The following is a 21,381-nucleotide window of genomic DNA, read 5'->3' on the forward strand; positions in this document are numbered from 1 at the left end:
CAGGGGGCAGGGTTTCTCTCTGTACTTCAGACCCCCAGGTGGCAGGGTTTCTCTCTGTACTGCAGACCCCCATGTTGCAGGGTTTCTCTCTGTACTGCAGACCCCCAGGGGGCAGGGTTTCTCTCTGTACTTCAGACCCCCAGGGGGCAGGGTTTCTCTCTGTACTGCAGACCCCCAGGGGGCAGGGGTTCCCTCTGTACTGCAGACCCCCAGGGGCAGGGGTTCTCTCTGTACTGCAGATCCCCGGGGGGCAGGGTTTCTCTCTGTACTGCAGACCCCCAGGGGCAGGGGTTCTCTCTGTACTGCAGACCCCAGGGGGCAGGGCTTTTCTCTGTACTGCAGACCCCCAGGGGGCAGGGTTTCTCTCTGTACTGCAGACCCCCAGGGGGCAGGGTTTCTCTCTGTACTGCAGACCCCAGGGGGCAGGGTTTCTCTCTGTACTTCAGACCCCTAGGGGCAGGGTTTCTCTCTGTACTGCAGACCCCCAGGTGGCAGGGTTTCTCTCTGTACTCAGACCCCCAGGTGGCAGGGTTTCTCTCTGTACTCCAGACCCCCAGGTGGCAGGGTTTCTCTCTGTACTCCAGACCCCCAGGTGGCAGGGTTTCTCTCTGTACTCCAGACCCCCAGGTGGCAGGGTTTCTCTCTGTACTCCAGACCCCCAGGTGGCAGGGTTTCTCTCTGTACTCCAGACCCCCAGGTGGCAGGGGTTCTCTCTGTACTCCAGACCCCCAGGTGGCAGGGGTTCTCTCTGTACTCCAGGCCCCCAGGTGGCAGGGTTTCTCTCTGTACTCCAGACCCCCAGGTGGCAGGGTTTCTCTCTGTACTCCAGACCCCCAGGTGGCAGGGTTTCTCTCTGTACTCCAGACCCCCAGGTGGCAGGGTTTCTCTCTGTACTCCAGACCCCCAGGTGGCAGGGTTTATCTCTGTACTTCAGACCCCCAGGGGGCAGGGTTTTTCTCTGTACTGCAGACCCCCAGGGGGCAGGGGTTCTCTCTGTACTGCAGACCCCCAGGGGGAAGGGTTTCTCTCTGTACTGCAGACCCCAGGGGGCAGGGTTTCTCTCTGTACTGCAGACCCCAGGGGGCAGGGTTTCTCTCTGTACTGCAGACCCCCAGGTGGCAGGGTTTCTCTCTGTACTTCAGACCCAGGTGGCAGGGTTTCTCTCTGTACTTCAGACCCAGGTGGCAGGGTTTCTCTCTGTACTCCAGACCCCCTGGTGGCAGGGTTTCTCTCTGTACTCCAGACCCCCAGGGGGCAGGGTTTCTCTCTGTACTTCAGACCCCCAGGTGGCAGGGTTTCTCTCTGTACTGCAGACCCCCATGTTGCAGGGTTTCTCTCTGTACTGCAGACCCCCAGGGGGCAGGGTTTCTCTCTGTACTTCAGACCCCCAGGGGGCAGGGTTTCTCTCTGTACTGCAGACCCCCAGGGGGCAGGGGTTCCCTCTGTACTGCAGACCCCCAGGGGGCAGGGGTTCTCTCTGTACTGCAGATCCCCGGGGGGCAGGGTTTCTCTCTGTACTGCAGACCCCCAGGGGGCAGGGGTTCTCTCTGTACTGCAGACCCCAGGGGGCAGGGTTTCTCTCTGTACTGCAGACCCCCAGGGGGCAGGGTTTCTCTCTGTACTGCAGACCCCCAGGGGGCAGGGTTTCTCTCTGTACTGCAGACCCCCAGGGGGCAGGGTTTCTCTCTGTACTTCAGACCCCTAGGGGGCAGGGTTTCTCTCTGTACTGCAGACCCCCAGGTGGCAGGGTTTCTCTCTGTACTCCAGACCCCCAGGTGGCAGGGTTTCTCTCTGTACTCCAGACCCCCAGGTGGCAGGGTTTCTCTCTGTACTCCAGACCCCCAGGTGGCAGGGTTTCTCTCTGTACTCCAGACCCCCAGGTGGCAGGGTTTCTCTCTGTACTCCAGACCCCCAGGTGGCAGGGTTTCTCTCTGTACTCCAGACCCCCAGGTGGCAGGGGTTCTCTCTGTACTCCAGACCCCCAGGTGGCAGGGGTTCTCTCTGTACTCCAGGCCCCCAGGTGGCAGGGTTTCTCTCTGTACTCCAGACCCCCAGGTGGCAGGGTTTCTCTCTGTACTCCAGACCCCCAGGGGGCAGGGTTTTTCTCTGTACTCCAGACCCCCAGGTGGCAGGGTTTCTCTCTGTACTCCAGACCCCCAGGTGGCAGGGTTTATCTCTGTACTCCAGACCCCCAGGGGGCAGGGTTTCTCTCTGTACTGCAGACCCCAGGGGGCAGGGTTTCTCTCTGTACTGCAGACCCCCAGGTGGCAGGGTTTCTCTCTGTACTCCAGACCCCCAGGGGGCAGGGGTTCTCTCTGTACTGCAGACCCCCAGGGGGCAGGGGTTCTCTCTGTACTGCAGATCCCCAGGGGGCAGGGTTTCTCTCTGTACTGCAGACCCCCAGGGGGCAGGGGTTCTCTCTGTACTGCAGACCCCAGGGGGCAGGGTTTCTCTCTGTACTTCAGACCCCCAGGGGGCAGGGTTTCTCTCTGTACTTCAGACCCAGGTGGCAGGGTTTCTCTCTGTACTTCAGACCCCCAGGGGCAGGGTTTCTCTCTGTACTGCAGACCCCAGGGGCAGGGTTTCTCTCTGTACTTCAGACCCCCAGGGGGCAGGGGTTCTCTCTGTACTGCAGATCCCCAGGGGCAGGGTTTCTCTCTGTACTGCAGACCCCCAGGGGGCAGGGGTTCTCTCTGTACTGCAGACCCCAGGGGGCAGGGTTTCTCTCTGTACTCCAGACCCCCTGGGGGCAGGGTTTCTCTCTGTACTTCAGACCCAGGTGGCAGGGTTTCTCTCTGTACTCCAGACCCCCTGGTGGCAGGGTTTCTCTCTGTACTCCAGACCCCCAGGTTGCAGGGTTTCTCTCTGTACTGCAGACCCCCAGGTTGCAGGGTTTCTCTCTGTACTTCAGACCCCCAGGGGGCAGGGTTTCTCTCTGTACTGCAGACCCCCAGGGGGCAGGGGTTCTCTCTGTACTGCAGACCCCCAGGGGGCAGGGGTTCTCTCTGTACTGCAGACCCCAGGGGGCAGGGTTTCTCTCTGTACTGCAGACCCCCAGGGGGCAGGGTTTCTCTCTGTACTGCAGACCCCCAGGTGGCAGGGTTTCTCTCTGTACTCCAGACCCCCAGGTGGCAGGGGTTCTCTCTGTACTCCAGACCCCCAGGTGGCAGGGTTTCTCTCTGTACTCCAGGCCCCCAGGTGGCAGGGTTTCTCTCTGTACTCCAGACCCCCAGGTGGCAGGGTTTCTCTCTGTACTCCAGACCCCCAGGGGGCAGGGTTTTTCTCTGTACTCCAGACCCCCAGGTGGCAGGGTTTCTCTCTGTACTCCAGACCCCCAGGTGGCAGGGTTTCTCTCTGTACTCCAGACCCCCAGGGGGCAGGGTTTCTCTCTGTACTGCAGACCCCCAGGGGGCAGGGTTTCTCTCAGATAAGTAATGTGCATGGATCTCAGGTCAGGATTCAGGACATTTAGTTGGTTTGTTAGAGGGTTAGGCACTGTTCTTCAAGCATATTTGTTTTGTAAAATTTTCAGTGGACATTTTTGAAAGTCGTCCTGGTGCATAGAGTTGTATGCGTTAAAAAAAATCATTGTTTTTTGTTTGCTCTCACCTTTTTAAAGTGAAGAATTTGAGTCTCATCATCATTCTGTTACCATGGCATCTCTTTAGAGTCCTGCAAAGCTATGTCCCAATGCAGAGAATGCACTCCAGAGCCACCCTGTCTGCTGGTGACAGTTGCTGAGGACATTTTTAGGCCCTAGCCCCTCTGGGTGGCCTCATTAATTGAATGCTACTGGTGAGGCCACACACACACACCCACACTGATATCAAGTGAACACACATCTTGGCTCACTTACACGTTAACACTCACACACACTCTCCCAGTCTGGATGTATGTCAGTCAGATGCTGTATTTGTTTACTCTCCCCTATTGCCTCAGAAGAGGCTGTACTACAGGCCCTGCACACCACAGGAGGTTGGTGGTACCTTTAATTGTGGAGGACGTGCTTGTGGTAATGACTGGAGTGGAATTAGTGGAATGGTATCAATGGTTTCCATGTGTTGGATGCCGTTCCATTCACTCTGTTCCAGACATAAGAGCCTTCTTCCTCTCAGGGAGAGATATCATGTAAATCTAAGCTCCAGTTCTGACAGGATCTACAGCCTGTGAACAGCTTTAGTAGAGTGGATCTGGCGTCTACGATCTACGATCACAACCCCCCCTGCAACTCATAACAACCTCTCTCTCTAATAATAAACCTCCATTTGGGCTCCCGGCTCCTCATTTTGTTTATTTATTTTTTACCTTTATTTAACTAAGGAAGTCAGTTAAGAACAATGACGGCCTAGGAACAGTGGGTTAACTGCCTGTTCAGGGGCAGAACGACAGATTTGTACCTTGTCAGCTCGGGGATTTGAACTTGTAACCTTCCGGTTACTAGTCCACCACTAGGCTACCCTGCCGCCCCATATAGGCTTCATGGGAAATGCAGTGATTTGGCCCACTGGAGGCTTTCTCTCTCTGTCCCTTTTCTCTCTCTCATTTTCCTCTCACCATCTTTCTGTCTCTCCCTCTCAAGAAACAGTCAGCGAGAGAGACGCTTCACTTGTTGTGGAATGTAAACTGTGTTTTCAGGAATAGGCTAGGGCCTGAATGACGGAGACATGACCACATGGAAACACTCCTCTCTAGTCCTCTCCTCAGTATAATCCGTATGCTGTAATCAGGGTGGCAGCTTAATGTTTCCTGTTTTGGTCCCACCCTCTGTCCCATTGTCCTGTCAGTCAACACCAGTAGTTTCCAGTCTGTTTCCTATGACCATTTTAATCCATTCTTTATCTGGATCAGTGGTGAGAATAGAAGGACCCATGTTGTGTATGAGTCTGAACCTGCTAGCAGTAAGTCACACACCAGCCGCTGTCACCAGGGACAGGAGGAGGTAAAGCTGGCCCCCCACATTACACTGGGGCTGGCGTGTCAGCTGCCAGAACCTGGTTTGGAGATGAGACTTTCCCGGGCATCTATTTGTAGAATAATGGAAACACGCAGAAGATTTGAATAGCAGAGAGGAATGCCCTCCTGGTTTATGGTCTGACACTTTGTGGAGAGACACATGTCCACAGTGCTCCATGCTAAAGCACATGTCCACAGTGCTCCATGCTAAAGCACATGTCCACAGTGCTCCATGCTAAAGCACATGTCCACAGTGCTCCATGCTAAAGCACATGTCCACAGTGCTCCATGCTAAAGCACATGTCCACAGTGCTCCATGCTAAAGCACATGTCCACAGTGCTCCATGCTAAAGCACATGTCCACAGTGCTCCATGCTAAAGCACATGTCCACAGTGCTCCATGCTAAAGTGACACAGGCATACTACACACAGCATTGAGATTTGGAGCTGGGACACTGCCTTGGTTTTAAAGTCATTGAAGAGGTTTTCAGCTGGACTTATAGTTTTTCTTACAGAGGATGAATAGTGTCTCCAGTAGATTTACTCCCCTGATCTTTTGGTGGTGTAGGAGTGTCATTCATTTAAGGAGGGCAGTCAGCTGTAAGATGTGATGAATTTAGCCACATAAACAACTATTAATCACTCTGATGGCATAGAGCAGATAATAATAATAACAATAATACTTGACATTTTTACAAGTGTTTATTGACTAGATTAGAAATGGCAGAGATTACTTTTATCTGTTCATAATGTTTTCATATGACAGAACTCATCTCCCTTGAGCAAAACACTGAGTTTCTCAACTCCGCCTGTAGCGTTTCTGACTCGGATCCATGTGGTGAGCCAAACCACCTGTATCTCTCCTGGAACTGTGAAATCACAACGTATCTCTATAGGTGACAATGTACAGAGAGAATGTGTGTGTTACGACCGGCCATTGTGTGGACAGTGTCAATGAAAGGAATTGCAGGACCATGTTTTCTCATGCGAACGTTGAGGGATATTTATTACAAATCCATGTCATGATGAAAGTATGCATATAACTGTAGGATGATGAAAAATTGATTATGATACCAATTTAGCAACTCAGCAGTGGAATAAAGGATAAACACTTAATAATATAAATTCATACATCAACTCATACACTGCCCCCTTTTAGATAGAGCTGACAGGCACCTCGTGAAGCCTCCCCTTCACTGTGTGTGTCCAGTCACCTCTGTCTGCTCTAGTCCACTGGCTGGATGAGCTCTTAGTTTGAAAGATACACCCCTTAACGGAGAGAGGGAGGGAGGAAGGGTGACACAGAGAGGTAGGGCAAGAGAGAGAGTATCTAGAGACAGGGTGTGTTAGTGAGAGAGTTGAGGGAGGGTGAAAGGGAATGAGAGAGTGTGAGCAAGGGAGAGAAAAAGAGGGAGTTAGATCAGGGATCTGTGTGAAGTCAGGTCAGTCAGTCTCAGTCTCAGTGCTGCTCAGACTCTCTGGATTAGTAATCCTGCCCTTTGGATTGGATTGTTCTGGGAGTGTTTGGGAAAGAGCCTGTATTTGAAGAATAGGCCTGGGGCAGGGTGTCTTGGACTGGGAGCGTGTACTAACTAGTATTTGGACTACCGAGTCGTCTTATGGAGGTTCAGGTCCAGTGTCGGCCACTGCCACCCACCATCCCGGAGAATGGGGCGGACCCTGAACCCCACACTGTTAACGGTCATCGTCATGCCAACAGTGGGGAGGCAGAGCTGCCTGTCTCCAAGTCTCAGAGGAGACGAAGCGATGTCAAAGTCTACAAGGAATTCTGTGACTTCTACGCACGTTTGTAAGTCCTGAAGCCAGGATACATGTTACACACTGGGGAGGAGGTGTGTAACAGGATGTAGTGATTCAGTGATAACATCTGACTAGGATACATGTTACACACTGGGGAGGAGGTGTGTAACAGGATATAGTGATTCAGTGATAACATCTGACTAGGATACATGTTACACACTGGGGAGGAGGTGTGTAACAGGATATAGTGATTCAGTGATAACATCTGACTGTGTTAACAGGATATAGTGATTCAGTGATAACATCTGACTAGGATACATGTTACACACTGGGGAGGAGAGGAGGTGTGTAACAGGATATAGTGATTCAGTGATAACATCTGACTAGGATACATGTTACACACTGGGGAGGAGGTGTGTAACAGGATATAGTGATTCAGTGATAACATCTGACTAGGATACATGTTACACACTGGGGAGGAGGTGTGTAACAGGATATAGTGATTCAGTGATAACATCTGACTAGGATACATGTTACACACTGGGGAGGAGGTGTGTAACAGGATATAGTGATTCAGTGATAACATCTGACTAGGATACATGTTACACACTGGGGAGGAGGTGTGTAACAGGATATAGTGATTCAGTGATAACATCTGACTAGGATACATGTTACACACTGGGGAGGAGGTGTGTAACAGGATATAGTGATTCAGTGATAACATCTGACTAGGATACATGTTACACACTGGGGAGGAGGTGTGTAACAGGATATAGTGATTCAGTGATAACATCTGACTAGGATACATGTTACACACTGGGGAGGAGGTGTGTAACAGGATATAGTGATTCAGTGATAACATCTGACTAGGATACATGTTACACACTGGGGAGGAGGTGTGTAACAGGATATAGTGATTCAGTGATAACATCTGACTAGGATACATGTTACACACTGGGGAGGAGGTGTGTAACAGGATATAGTGATTCAGTGATAACATCTGACTAGGATACATTATTTTGGGATTAAACCCACTCAGTTTATTTATGGTTTAAGGTTATCACAATTAACTGTCATTGACCTTTGTGAAAGCGTATTAGAAATGTTAGGAATGAGAATAATTCTGGTATTGGGAACAGTTTGATGATTAGGAACAATTCTGGTATTAGGAAGTGAATAATTCTGGTATTAGGAACAGTTTGATGATTAGGAACAATTCTGGTATTAGGAAGTGAATAATTCTGGTATTCCAGCAGTCTAATGAACAGTTTGATGATCTGAATTCTCTAAAGTGTTATTTGACATGAACACACAGTTGGCTGGTTTCATGCTCCAGGTCATGGTACCATGGTGAGGTAGTAGACAGTGGCTCAGAGACCCTGTGCTATTTTAATGTTGGGGGAGTTTGTTATGCAAAGTGAAATATGCCGGAAGGCATGATAACTATGTGTCAGTGTGTGCGTGCATTCGTCTGTGTGTGTGAAAGGAAGGGATCTAGGGGATGAGGGCAGGCTAAATATATGTGAGCTTTTTTATGTTGTGCCCCTGTGAATAGTGAGAATGGGGGTTACTCAGATAATGTTGGCCATTGGGGGTAATGCTGTCGGCATTAAAAGTATATTATCAGTGAAAATGTTTCACATTTCAAACAAGCTTAAGTCAGCGAATATGTCTGGAATGCTAATCATTAGCAAGTCTATAAGGAAGTGAGGGTCTCAGTTTGAGGCTTTGACTTATATGGGGAGGCGAAGTCTGAACCTTCGATGCCTCAGATACTCCAGCACAGACCATACAGTATCTTTCAACCATTGGGACAGAATAGCCATTAAATACACTAGTATGGCTAATCAAACAGAAGCTCTGACTTGTCACCCTCTGATGTGTGATGACAACCTGGTCATTTTATAAACATGAGCACTAGAGACAACGGGTGGGTGGGGGGGGGTGAAACATCATGATACTGCTCTGTCTCCCTCTCTCTCTCTCCCTGTGACACAAACTCACTAAGTTAGTATCATGAAGTATTTACCAAGTAGTTGGAAACAACTGAATAGTCGTTCTGTCTATGGGGAAATGCTTGAGGCTTTTGTCACTTCCTTCCAGCAGGGCCAGAACAGGGAGTCTGACTCCTTCTGTCTGATGTCACGTCAGGGTCCTGACAGTATGGCCCCATACCTACATACATTACATCAGACAGTGTGATGATAGCTGTAGAATAGCTTGACTGAAAGTCTGCATTGATTCCACATCTTGTGACAATACGTTCTGTGTGCTCTGGAATGTAGTGAGTTACTGTAGTGTTGATCCTGCTGTAGGATATACAGTTACTATATGATGAGAGCGGGAGGAAGAAAGACACAAGATTGAGAGAAAGAAGGTCAGGTGTCTCTCTGAGGGGAGAGCAGTGCCATATACACTGAACAAAATAGAAACGTAACAACTTCAAAGTTACAGTTCATATAAGGAAATCAGTCAATTGAAATTCATTAGGCCCTAATCTATGGATTTCACATGACTGGGAATACAAATATTATTATTATTATTTTCTTTATTTAACTAGGCAAGTCAGTTAAGAACAAATTCTTATTTTCAATGACGGCCTAGGAACAGTGGGTTAACTGCCTGTTCAGGGGCAGAACGACAGATTTGTACCTTGTCATCTCGGGGGTTTGAACTTGCAACCTTCCGGTTACTAGTCCAACACTCGAACCACTAGGCTGCCCTGCCATCTGTTGGTCACAGATACCTTAAAAACAATGTAGGGGCGTGGATCAGAAAACCAGTCAGTATCTGTTGTGACCACCATTTGCCTCATGCAGCGTGACATATCTCCTTTGCATAGAGTTGATCAGGCCCACTTCTCTTCGATGGATGTGTGAAGTTGCTGGATATTGGTGTGAACCGCAACACGTTGTCGTACACGTCAATCCAGAGCATCCCAAACATGCTCAATGTTTGACATGTCTGGTGAGTATGCAGGCCATGGAAGAACTGGGACATTTTCAGCTTCCAGGAATTGTGTACAGATCCTTGCGACATGGGGCCGTGCATTATCATGCTGAAACACGAGGTGATGGCGGCGTATGAATGGCACGACAATGGGCCTCAGGATCTCGTCACGGTATCTCTGTACATTCAAATATCTCTGTGCATCACTTTACATGTTGCATGTATATCAAAAGTATGTGGACACCCCTTAAAATGAGTGAATTCTGCTATTTCAGCCATACCCGTTGCTGACCGGTTTATTGAAGAGCTCAGTAACTTTCAAAGTTCCTAACCTTTCTGACAATGTGACAATCTTTCCAAAATGTCTGCCCTGCTAAAGCTGCCCCGGTCAACTGTAAGTACTGTTATTGTGAAGAGGAAACGTCTAGCTGCAAAGTGGTAGGCCACACAAAGCTCACAGAACGGGACCGCCGAGTGCTGAACTGCGTTGCGCGTATAAATAGTCTGTCCTCGGTTGCAACACTCACTACCGAGTTCCAAACTGCCTCTGGAACTAGCACAATAACTGTTTGTCGGGAGCTTCATGAAATGGGTTTCCATGGCCCGAGAAGCCGCACACAAGCCTAAGATCACCATGCGCAATGCCAAGTGTCAGCTGGAGTGGTGTAAAGCTCACCACCATTGGACTCTGGAGCAGTGGAAACGTGTTCTCTGGAGTGATGAATCTCGCTTCACCATCTGGCAGTCCGACGGAAGAATCTGGGTTTGGCTGATGCCAGGAGAGCGTTACCTGCCCCAATGCATAGCGCCAACTGTAAAGTTTGGTGGAGGATAAATAATGGTCTGGGGCTGTTTTTCATGGTTCGGGCTAGGCCCCTTAGTTCCACTGGAGGGAAATCTTAACACTACAGCATACAATGACATTCTAGATGATTCTGTGCTTCCAACTTTGTGGCAACAGTTTGGAGAAGGCCCTTTCCTGTTTCAGCATGATAATGTCCCCGTGCACAGAGCGAGGTCAATACAGAAATTATTTGTCGAGATTGGTGTGGAAGAACTTGACTGGCCTGCACAGAGCCCTGAACTCAACCCCATCGAACACCTTTGGAATTAATTGGAGTGACAAGTGGGAGCCAGGCCTAACCTCCCAGCATCTGGACCCAACCTATTGTGGCTGAATGGAAGCAAGTCCCCACAGGAGTGTTCCAACATCTACAGTTGAAGTCGGAAGTTTACATACACCTTAGCCAAATACATTCAAACTCTGTTTCACAATTCATTAAATTTAATCCTAGTAAAAATTCCCTGTCTTAGGTCAGTTAGGATCACCACTTTATTTTAAGAATGAAATGTCAGAATAATAGTAGAGAATTATTTTGTTCAGCTTTTATTTCTTTCATCACATTCCCAGTGGGTTAGAAGTTTACATGCTACCAAATACTAATTGAGTGTATTGCCTTTAAATTGTTTAACTTGGGTCAAACATTTCGGGTAGCCTTCCACAAGCTTCCCCCAATAAGTTGGGTGAATTTTGGCCCATTCCTCCTGACAGAGCTGGTGTAACTGAGTCAGGTTTGTAGGCCTCCTTGCTCGCACACACTTTTTCAGTTCTGCCCACAAATGTTCTATCGGATTGAGGTCAGGGCTGTGTGATGGCCACTCCAATACCTTGACATTGTTGTCCTCGCCACAACTTGCCACAACTTTGGAAGTATAAACCATAGTCTGGCTTTTTTATGGCGGTTTTGGAGCAGTGGCTTCTTCCTTGCTGAGCGGCCTTTCAGCTTATGTCGATATAGGACTCGTTTTACTGTGGATATAGATACTTTTGTACCTGTGTCCTCCAGCATCTTCACAAGGTCCTTTGCTGTTGTTCTGGGATTGATTTCCACTTTTCGACTCCATTTTAATGCCCATGATTCTGGAATGAGATGTTCAACAAGCAGGTGTCCACATACTTTTGGTCATGTAGTGGGGGGGGGGGTTGCGTTCTTGTGTGAGCATGTGTTTCTCCTGGACACACATTGGAATTCTGACCTTTTAAACAAAGCAGCCCCCCCTCCTCCTCCTGCCCCTCTCTCTCTCTCTCCTTTCATTTCGTTCAGTCTGACTAATAACAACAGGCTGTTTGGAGAGACAACTCCCTGGCTGTCATTGAAAACCCCCTAATTTACCCATTAAGTCTGGTGACATGAACGTGGGCTTGAGTTTGTGTGTGACCAGGAGTAACAGGCTGCCCTGTAACTCTGAGATGGAGAGAGATGCCCTTATTTGAACTAATTCTCTCCTCTCTCCTCCCTGCACACACATACTGTACACAGAGTCTCTCACATAGCTTTCACTATGGTTGCAAGTTCCAATTTAAACAGTTTTTGAACCTGGTGTTCCTTGGCAGGCTTTGTGCAATATTGGCTCTGATTGGGCTACTCACTCACTCACGTGACTATACAGCGTGCATCTCTGTTGGTACAGTATGTGTTAATTCAGGACACATGGGAGGGCGCATCTCCCTGTTTCTCAAAACACAGCATCTAGATTGTCCTGCTTTTCCTTCTTCGCCTGAAGCGATGGTGTGCAGAGACGGACCAACAAACACCAGGGGTTACTGTGGGAACTGACCTGAGAATCCATGTGTGTGTGTGAAGGAATGTGTGTGATCTCAGCTCACTCATTTCCCCCACCCTGATATCCAAACTCTGAATACAGCCTCTAGCTGGGTGTGTTGTGTCAGAGAAACTATTATTTCTGTACGATAATATATGCCATTTAGCTGACGCTTTTATCCAAAGCGACTTACAGTCATGTGTGCATACATTCTACGATGGGTGATGGATGTGCTTCAGCTGTGGTGTGGCTGCTGACAAAACCTTGCCAAGAGGGTTCTACATTGTGACTTTACTCAATTACCTGTTCTTTCCCTTTATTAGAAAAGAGAAAAGGGATACTCAAGATAACTCTCGCCCCCCTTCTCACCTCTCTCAGCAACATGGCCAATGCCCTGGCCAATGCGATGTGTGAGCGCTGTAAGAGTGGCTTTGCCCCGGCGGAGAAGATCGTCAATAGCAACGGGGAGCTGTACCATGAGGGATGCTTCGTCTGTGCTCAGTGCTTCCAACAGTTCCCCGAAGGTCTCTTCTATGAGGTGACATTCTCTTACGTTACCCCTGTCACCCTCTTTCCCTTCTCTCCCTCTCACCATCATACCCTCTCTCCCTCTCACCATCATACCCTCTCTCCCTTCTCTCCCTCTTCTCTCCCTCTCACCATCATACCCTCTCTCCCCTCTCTCCCTCTCACCATCATACGCTCTTTCCCTTCTCTCCCTCTCACCATCATACGCTCTTTCCCTTCTCTCCCTCTCACCATCATACCTTCTCTCCCTCTCACCATCATACCTTCTCTCCCTCTTACCCTCTTTCCCTTCTCTCCCTCTTACCATCATACCTTCTCTCCCTCTTACCCTCTTTCCCTTCTCTCCCTCTCACCATCATACCCTTTTTCCCTTCTCTCCCTCTCACCATCATACCCTCTCTCCCTCTCACCATCATACCCTCTTTCCCTTCTCTCCCTCTCACCATCATACCCTCTTTCCCTTCTCACCCTCTCACCATCATACCCTCTTTCCCTTCTCACCCTCTCACCATCATACCCTTTTTCCCTTCTCACCCTCTCACCATCATACCCTCTTTCCCTTCTCACCCTCTCACCATCATACCCCTTTCCCTTTCCCTTCTCACCCTCTCACCATCATATACCCTCTTTCCCTTCTCCCTCTTTACCCCCTTCTCTCCCTCTCACCATCACACCCTCTCTCCCTTCTCTCCCTCTCACCATCATACCCTCTCTCCCTTCTCTCCCTCTCACCATCATACCCTCTTTCCCTTCTCTCCCTCTCACCATCATACCCTCTTTACCTTCTCTCCCTCTCACCATCATACCCTCACCCTTCTCACCCTTCTCTCCCTCTCACCATCATACCTTCTCTCCTTCTCACCATCATACCCTCGCTCCATCTCACCATCATACCCTCTCACCATCATACCCTCTTTCCCTTCTCACCCTCTCACCATCATACCCTCTTTCCCTTCTCACCCTCTCACCATCATACCCTCTTTCCCTTCTCACCCTCTCACCATCATACCCTCTTTCCCTTCTCACCCTCTCACCATCACACCCTCTTTCCCTTCTCTCCCTCTCACCATCATACCCTCTTTCCCTTCTCACCCTCTCACCATCATACCCTCTCTCCCTTCTCTCCCTCTCACCATCATACCCTCTTTCCCTTCTCTCCCTCTCACCATCACACCCTCTCTCCCTTCTCTCCCTCTCACCATCATACCTTCTCTCCTTCTCACCATCATACCCTCGCTCCATCTCACCATCATACTGTCTCTGCCCTCTCACCATCAGCCCCTCTCTTCTTCTATACCTCTCCCTCTCACCCATCCCATCATATACATTGCCCAGCCTGAAATAACCTTAAGCCCCTTGTCTTAGAGATCAATTATTGCATTAGCCTCCCTCCTGTCACAAATTCAATATTAGGTATAGTGTATTAGCTGGATTGAACTCACAGCACTCCGCCCAATGCATTACTGGCCCATTAGAGGCTTGTCTGGCTAGTCAGTGGCCAGCAGAATAGACAGGAGGCCAGACACATCCAGCTGACCCTAGTGATCCCAGAGCTCTTCCCTGAAAGGGAGATCAAAGCCACAGACAGATCTGTAGAGGTACAGGTGTATCTATGCCTACCGTATGTTCTAATCAATGACTGGTTCTGATGCTTATGTTCTGTATTGATTGATCCAGAAATACATAGACTGTGACTACTAAAATAAGATGTTCATGTATTTTCTGACTGTAAGACAACAGTTGCTTTCCCGGCAGCCCATCCAGACTACACCTAAACTACACTGATCAAAAAAATAAAGGGAACACTTAAACAACACAATGTAACTCCAAGTCAATCACACTTCTGTGAAATCAAACCATCCACTTAGGAAGCAACACTGATTTACAATAAATGTCACATGCTGTTGTGCAAATGGAATAGACAACAGGTGGAAATTATAGGCAATTAGCAAGACACCCCCAATAAAGGAGTGGTTCTGCAGGTGGTACCACAGACCACTTCTCAGTTCCTATGCTTCCTGGCTGATGTTTTGGTCACTTTTGAATACTGGTGGTGCTTTCACTCTAGTGGTAGCATGAGACGGAGTCTACAACCCACACAAGTGGCTCAGGTAGTGCAGCTCATCCAGGATGGCACATCAAATCAAATCAAATCAAATTTATTTATATAGCCCTTCGTACATCAGCTGATATCTCAAAGTGCTGTACAGAAACCCAGCCTAAAACCCCAAACAGCAAACAATGCAGGTGTAAAAGCATGGTGGCTAGGAAAAACTCCCTAGAAAGGCCAAAACCTAGGAAGAAACCTAGAGAGGAACCGGGCTATGTGGGGTGGCCAGTCCTCTTCTGGCTGTGCCGGGTGGAGATTATAACAGAACGTGGCCAAGATGTTCAAATGTTCATAAATGACCAGCATGGTTGAATAATAGTAAGGCAGAACAGTTGAAACTGGAGCAGCAGCATGGCCAGGTGGACTGGGGACAGCAAGGAGTCATCATGTCAGGTAGTCCTGGGACATGGTCCTAGGGCCCAGGCCAGTTGAAACTGGAGCAGCAGCATGGCCAGGTGGACTGGGGACATGCGAGCTGTAACAAGGTTTGCTGTGTCTGTCAGCGTAGTGTCCAGAGCATGGAGGCGCTACCAGGAGACAGGCCAGTACATCAGGACACGTTTAGGAGGCCGTAGGAGGGCAACAACCCAGCGGCTGGACCGCTACCTCTGCCTTTGTGCAAGGAGTAGCACTGCCAGAGCCCTGCAAAATGACCTCCAGCAGGCCACAAATGTGCATGTGTCTGCTCAAACGGTCACAAACAGACTCCATGAGGGTGGTATGAGGGCCCGACGTCCACAGGTGGGGGTTGTGCTTACAGCCCAACACCGTGCAGGATGTTTGGCATTTGCCAGAGAACACCAAGATTGGCAAATTTGCCACTGGCGCCCTGTGCTCTTCACAGATGAAAGCAGGTTCACACTGAGCATGTGACAGACGTGACAGAGTCTGGAGACGCCGTGGAGAACGTTCTGCTGCCTACAACATCAACCCGCATAACCGGTTTGGTGGTGGGTCAGTCTTGGTGTGGGGTGGCATTTCTTTGGGGGGCCGCACAGCCCTCCATGTGCTCGCCAGAGGTAGCCTGACTGCCATAAGGTACCGAGATGAGATCCTCAGACCCCTTGTGAGACCATATGGTGGTGCGGTTGGCCCTGGGTTCCTCCTAATGCAAGACAATGCTAGACCTCATGTGGCTGGAGTTTGTCAGCAGTTCCTGCAAGAGGAAGGCATTGATGCTATGGACTGGCCCACCCGTTCCCCAGACCTGAATCCAATTGAGCACATCTGGGACATCATGTCTCGCTCCATCCATGCACCACAGACTGTCCAGGAGTTGGCGGATGCTTTAGTGCAGATCTGGGAGGAGATCCCTCAGGAGACCATCCACCACCTCATCAGGAGCATGCCCAGGCGTTGTAGGGAGGTCATACAGGCACGTGGAGGCCACACACACTACTGAGCCTCATTTGGACTTGTTTTAAGGACATTACATCAAAGTTGGATCAGCCTGTAGTGTGCTTTTCCACTTTAATTTTGAGTGTGACTCCAAATCCAGACCTCCATGTGTTGATAAATTTGATTTCCATTGATAATTTTTGTGTGATTTTGTTGTCAGCACATTCAACTATGTAAAGAAAAAAGTATTTAATAAGAATATTTCATTAATTCAGATCTAGGATGTGTTATTTTAGTGTTCCCTTTATTTATTTTTGAGCAGTGTATATTGAACCTAACTTTTTTCTTGCAGTTTGAGGGCAGGAAGTACTGCGAGCACGACTTCCAGATGTTGTTTGCTCCCTGCTGTCACCAATGTGGTGAGTACAGGAACTGCACCTACACAGCAGCATTCCATTAGATTGTTATGTAGTCACATGCACAGGGTTGCAAATGTAGAAATTCTTAAGCTCCAACAGTGCAGGTGTGAATGAAACAAAATAATATACAGTGGGGCAAAAAAGTATTTAGTCAGCCACCAATTGTGCAAGTTCTCCCACTTAAAAAGATGAGAGGCCTGTAATTTTCATCATAGGTACACTTCAACTATGGCAGACAAAATTAGGGGGAAAAATCTAGAAAATGACATTGTAGGATTTTTAATGAATTTATTTGCAAATGATGGTGGAAAGTAAGTATTTGGTCACCTACAAACAAGCAAGATTTCTGACTCTCACAGACCTGTAACTTCTTCTTTAAGAGGCTCCTCTGTCCTCCACTCGTATTAATGGCACCTGTTTGAACTTGTTATCAGTATAAAAGACACCTGTCCACAACCTCAAACAGTCACACTCCAAACTCCACTATGGCCAAGACCAAAGAGCAGTCAAAGGACACCAGAAACAAAATTGTAGACCTGCACCAGGCTGGGAAGACTGAATCTGCAACAGTAAAGCAGCTTGGTTTGAAGAAATCAACTGTAGGAGCAATTATTAGGAAATGGAAGACATACAAGAGCACTGATAATCTCCCTCGATCTGGGGCTCCACGCAAGATCTCACCCCGTGGGGTCAAAATGATCACAAGAACGGTGAGCAAAAATCCCAGAACCACACGGGGGACCTAGTGAATGACCTGCAGAGAGCTGGGACCAAAGTAACAAAGCCTACCATCAGTAACACACTACGCCGCCAGGGACTCAAATCCTGCAGTGCCAGACGTGTCCCCCTGCTTAAGCCAGTACATGTCCAGGCCCGTCTGAAGTTTGCTAGAGAGCATTTGGATGATCCAGAAGAAGATTGGGAGAATGTCATATGGTCAGATGAAACCAAAGTAGAACTTTTTGGTAAAAACTCAACTCGTCGTGTTTGGAGGACAAAGAATGCCGAGTTGCATCCAAAGAACACCATACCTACTGTGAAGCATGGGGGTGGAAACATCATGCTTTGGGGCTGTTTTTTTAAAAAGGGACCAGGACGACTGATCCATGTAAAGGAAAGAATGTATGGAGTGAAAACCTCCTTCCATCAGCAAGGGCATTGAAGATGAAACGTGGCTGGGTCTTTCAGCATGAGAATGATCCCAAACACACCGCCCGGGCAACGAAGGAGTGGCTTCGTAAGAAGCATTTTAAGGTCCTGGAGTGGCCCAGCCAGTCTCTAGATCTCAACCCCATAGAAAATCTTTGGAGGGAGTTGATTGTCTGTGTTGCCCAGCAACAGCCCCAAAACATCACTGCTCTAGCGGAGATCTGCATGGAGGAATGGGTCAAAATACCAGCAACAGTGTGTGAAAACCTTGTGAAGACTTAGAGAAAACATTTGACCTCTGTCATTGCCAACAAAGGGTATATAACAAAGTATTGAGAAACTTTTGTTATTGACCAAATACTTATTTTCCACCATAATTTGCAAATAAATTAATAAAAAATCCTACAATGTGATTTTCTGGATTCTTTTCTTCTCATTTTGTCTGTCATAGTTGAAGTGTACCTATGATGAAAATTACAGGCCTCTCTCATCTTTTTAAGTGGGAGAATTTGCACAATTGGTGGCTGACTAAATACTTTTTTGCCCCACTATATATACTACCGTTCAAAAGTTTGGGGTCACTTAGAAATGTCCTTGTTTTTGAAAGAAAAGCATTTTTTTTTTGTCAATTTAAAATCATATCAAATTGATCAGAAATACAGTGTAGACATTGTTAATGTTGTTAATGACTATTGTAGCTGGAAACGGCAGTGTTTTTATGTAATATCTACATAGGCATACAGAGGTCCATTATCAGCAACCATCACTCCTGTGTTCCAATGGCACGTTGTGTTAGCTAATCCAAGTTGATCATTTTAAAAGGCTAATTGACCATTAGAAAACCCTTTTGCAATTATGTTAGCACAGCTGAAAGAAAGAAGAAGCAATAAACGGGCCTTCTATAGACTAGTTGAGGCCCCGGTGCACAACTGAGAAAGAGGACAAGTACATTAGTGTCGAGTTTGAGAAACAGACACCTCACAGGTCCTCAACTGGCGGCTTCATTAAATAGTACCCGCAAAACACCAGTCTCTGCGTCAACAGTGAAGAGGTGACTCTGGGATGCTGGCCTTCTAGGCAGAGTTGCAAAGAAAAAGCCATATCTCAGACTGGCCAATAAAAAGAAAAGATTAAGATGGACAAAAGAACACAGACACTGAACAGGAACTCTGTCTAGAAGGCCAGCAAGGTGTGTGTGTGTGTGTGTGTGTGTGTGTGTGTGTGTGTGTGTGTGTGTGTGTGTGTGTGTGTGTGTGTGTGTGTGTGTGTGTGTGTGTGTGTGTGTGTATTACACACGTTTGTGTTGTGTGAAGGTCATGTTTGGTCTCCTTTTAACCCTGCTTCCCTCACCTTGAGCTCTAGACACAACTGTGTAGACTTCTACCGCCTATTGTTTTTCTGTCTAAATGAACTAGGGCCGGGACGGTACCAGTATCGCAATATTTTTTTACTTGGCAAAAATGACAACACAAAGCAGACCAAACCTTTTGGTCATTTTAAAAGCCTGCTGTATGTAAAATAGTGTGTGCGTTAGCTTGGGGTAAAAATTGTTTGTTTCCAACATTAGGGCTGTTTTCCTAAATACATTTTCCACCATACTAACGTTTATTACGATACTGGTATTGTCCCGGCCCTAACATTAACAGGTGGATATGTGTGTGCACGGGGGGATATGTGTGTGCACGGGGGATGTTATAGTGTTGCCAGTGTGTTGTCCCTGACTTCCTTCTCCTCCCAGGGGAGTTTATCATTGGTCGTGTGATCAAGGCGATGAACAACAGTTGGCACCCTGACTGTTTCTGCTGTGACCTCTGCCAGGCCGTGCTGGCTGACGTGGGCTTCGTCAAGAACGCCGGCAGGTCAGTCCAGAGACTTGGGCTGGATCATTGATCAGCCATTACTGATCTAACACCAGGGGACAGCAACCTTTCCACTTCATAGCTTTTAGAAAGCAAGGAGAAATCCCTAACACTGTTTACACCCCACAACAGTTTTAATGTAGCCAGTAGCGGTGCATGGGTGTAATCACTGGGGAATAGCCCAGTGTATATAGCCCAGTGTATATAGCCCAGTGTATATAGCCCAGTGTATATAGCCCAGTGTATATACCCTCGTTATTGTGTTACTTTGTTCTTGCTTTAGTTTATTTAGTGAATATTTTCTTAACTCTATTTGTTGAACTGCATTGTTGGTTAAGGGTTTGTAAGTGAACATTTCACGGTAAGATCTACCTACACCTGTTGTATGTGATGCATGTGGGTTGGATTGGAAATGATCGCTGGCTTCCCTTGCATTCAGTGCTTTGGGTGGCAACAATGTCATACTCTTTTGGACCAGACAGCATCAGATAGATGACCTACACATACAGAAACAGATGGGCGCTGTTTCGCTCGCTCAGATGCCTTCTCTGGTCAGATACATTGTCTCTTATTAATTGAAGGATAATTTTGAAACACAGAGAGACAAAAAAAACAATTATTTTTCTTGGTACATTTTTTGAGGAAGCCTGGCTTCCCTTGATATCCATGAATACACACCACTGAATGTAGCAACATAATTTCTCCCTCTGGGTCAGGCTGATCTCATTCTTTATTATCATGTATCTCTCTCCCTCAGACACCTGTGTCGCCCGTGTCATAACCGTGAGAAGGCCCGTGGTCTGGGGAAGTACATCTGTCAGAAGTGCCACGCCATCATCGAGGAGCAGCCGCTGCTGTTCAAGAACGACCCCTACCACCCCGACCACTTCAACTGCAACAACTGCGGGTACACATGCAATATAGAAACAACCAGTAGTGAAAAAATTACCCAATTGTCATACTTGAGTAAAAGTAAAGATAACTACATAGAAAATGACTCAAGTGAAAGTGAAAGTCACCCAGTAAAATACTACTTGAGTCTAAAAGTATTTGGTTTTAAATCTACTTAAGTATGAAAAGTAAATGTAATAGCTCAAATATACTTATAAATTATTTCAAATTCCTTTTATTAATCAAACCAGACAGCACTATTCTTTTTTCTTTTTAAATTTACGGATAGCCATCGGCACACTCCCAACACTCTGACATCCATTTAGGGATGTTCTCTTGATAAGTGCGTGAATTGGATCATTTTCCTGTCATGCTAAGCATTCAAAATGTAATTAGTACTTTTGGGTGTCAGCAAAAATGTATGAAGTAAAAAGCACATTATTTTATTTAGGAATGTAGTAAAGTAAAAGTTGTCAAAAAAAAAAATATATATATATATATAGTAAAGTACAGGTACCCCAAAAAATGACTTTAGTACTTTAAAGTATTTTTACTTAAGTACTTTACACCACTTGAAACAACTCCGCAAACTTTGTATACAACCACTACACAACCAAAACCCAATATTTATACAACCTGCATACAAGCTAAATCACCACACTAACTTAACACACCTGCTACAGAAACCTAGTGGTCTGTATATAACCACTAACTTATCTTTACTCAACTTCTACACAACCTAGTATAAACACAACTTCTCCACTAACGTCTATGCAACCTATACACGTACTGTAGCCTGTCAGTGGTAGAAACTCAAGAG

At 47.4% G+C, this 21,381-nt stretch overlaps 1 protein-coding gene across 9 annotated transcripts in view; it reads left to right on the plus strand.

The window, feature by feature from the left end:
* Window positions 1-21,381, plus strand: part of LOC118366839 (LIM and senescent cell antigen-like-containing domain protein 1) — a 52,098-nt gene that overhangs the window by 12,831 nt on the left and 17,886 nt on the right. For 5 of the 9 annotated variants that reach the window (XM_052493460.1, XM_052493457.1, XM_052493455.1 and 2 more), the window contains 4 exons: window positions 12,646-12,805; window positions 16,596-16,662; window positions 19,550-19,670; window positions 20,428-20,577. In XM_052493460.1, coding sequence (XP_052349420.1) covers window positions 12,650-12,805; window positions 16,596-16,662; window positions 19,550-19,670; window positions 20,428-20,577 — 494 coding nt within the window. In that variant the 5' untranslated portion in view covers window positions 12,646-12,649. Of the gene's footprint in view, window positions 1-6,312; window positions 6,764-12,645; window positions 12,806-16,595; window positions 16,663-19,549; window positions 19,671-20,427; window positions 20,578-21,381 lie in introns of those variants that run through there. The other 4 variants (XM_052493452.1, XM_052493451.1, XM_052493453.1 and 1 more) reach the window with 1 other exon arrangement.

This window comes from Oncorhynchus keta, chromosome 34, assembly GCF_023373465.1.
Source record: "Oncorhynchus keta strain PuntledgeMale-10-30-2019 chromosome 34, Oket_V2, whole genome shotgun sequence".
NCBI lineage: Eukaryota > Metazoa > Chordata > Actinopteri > Salmoniformes > Salmonidae > Oncorhynchus > Oncorhynchus keta.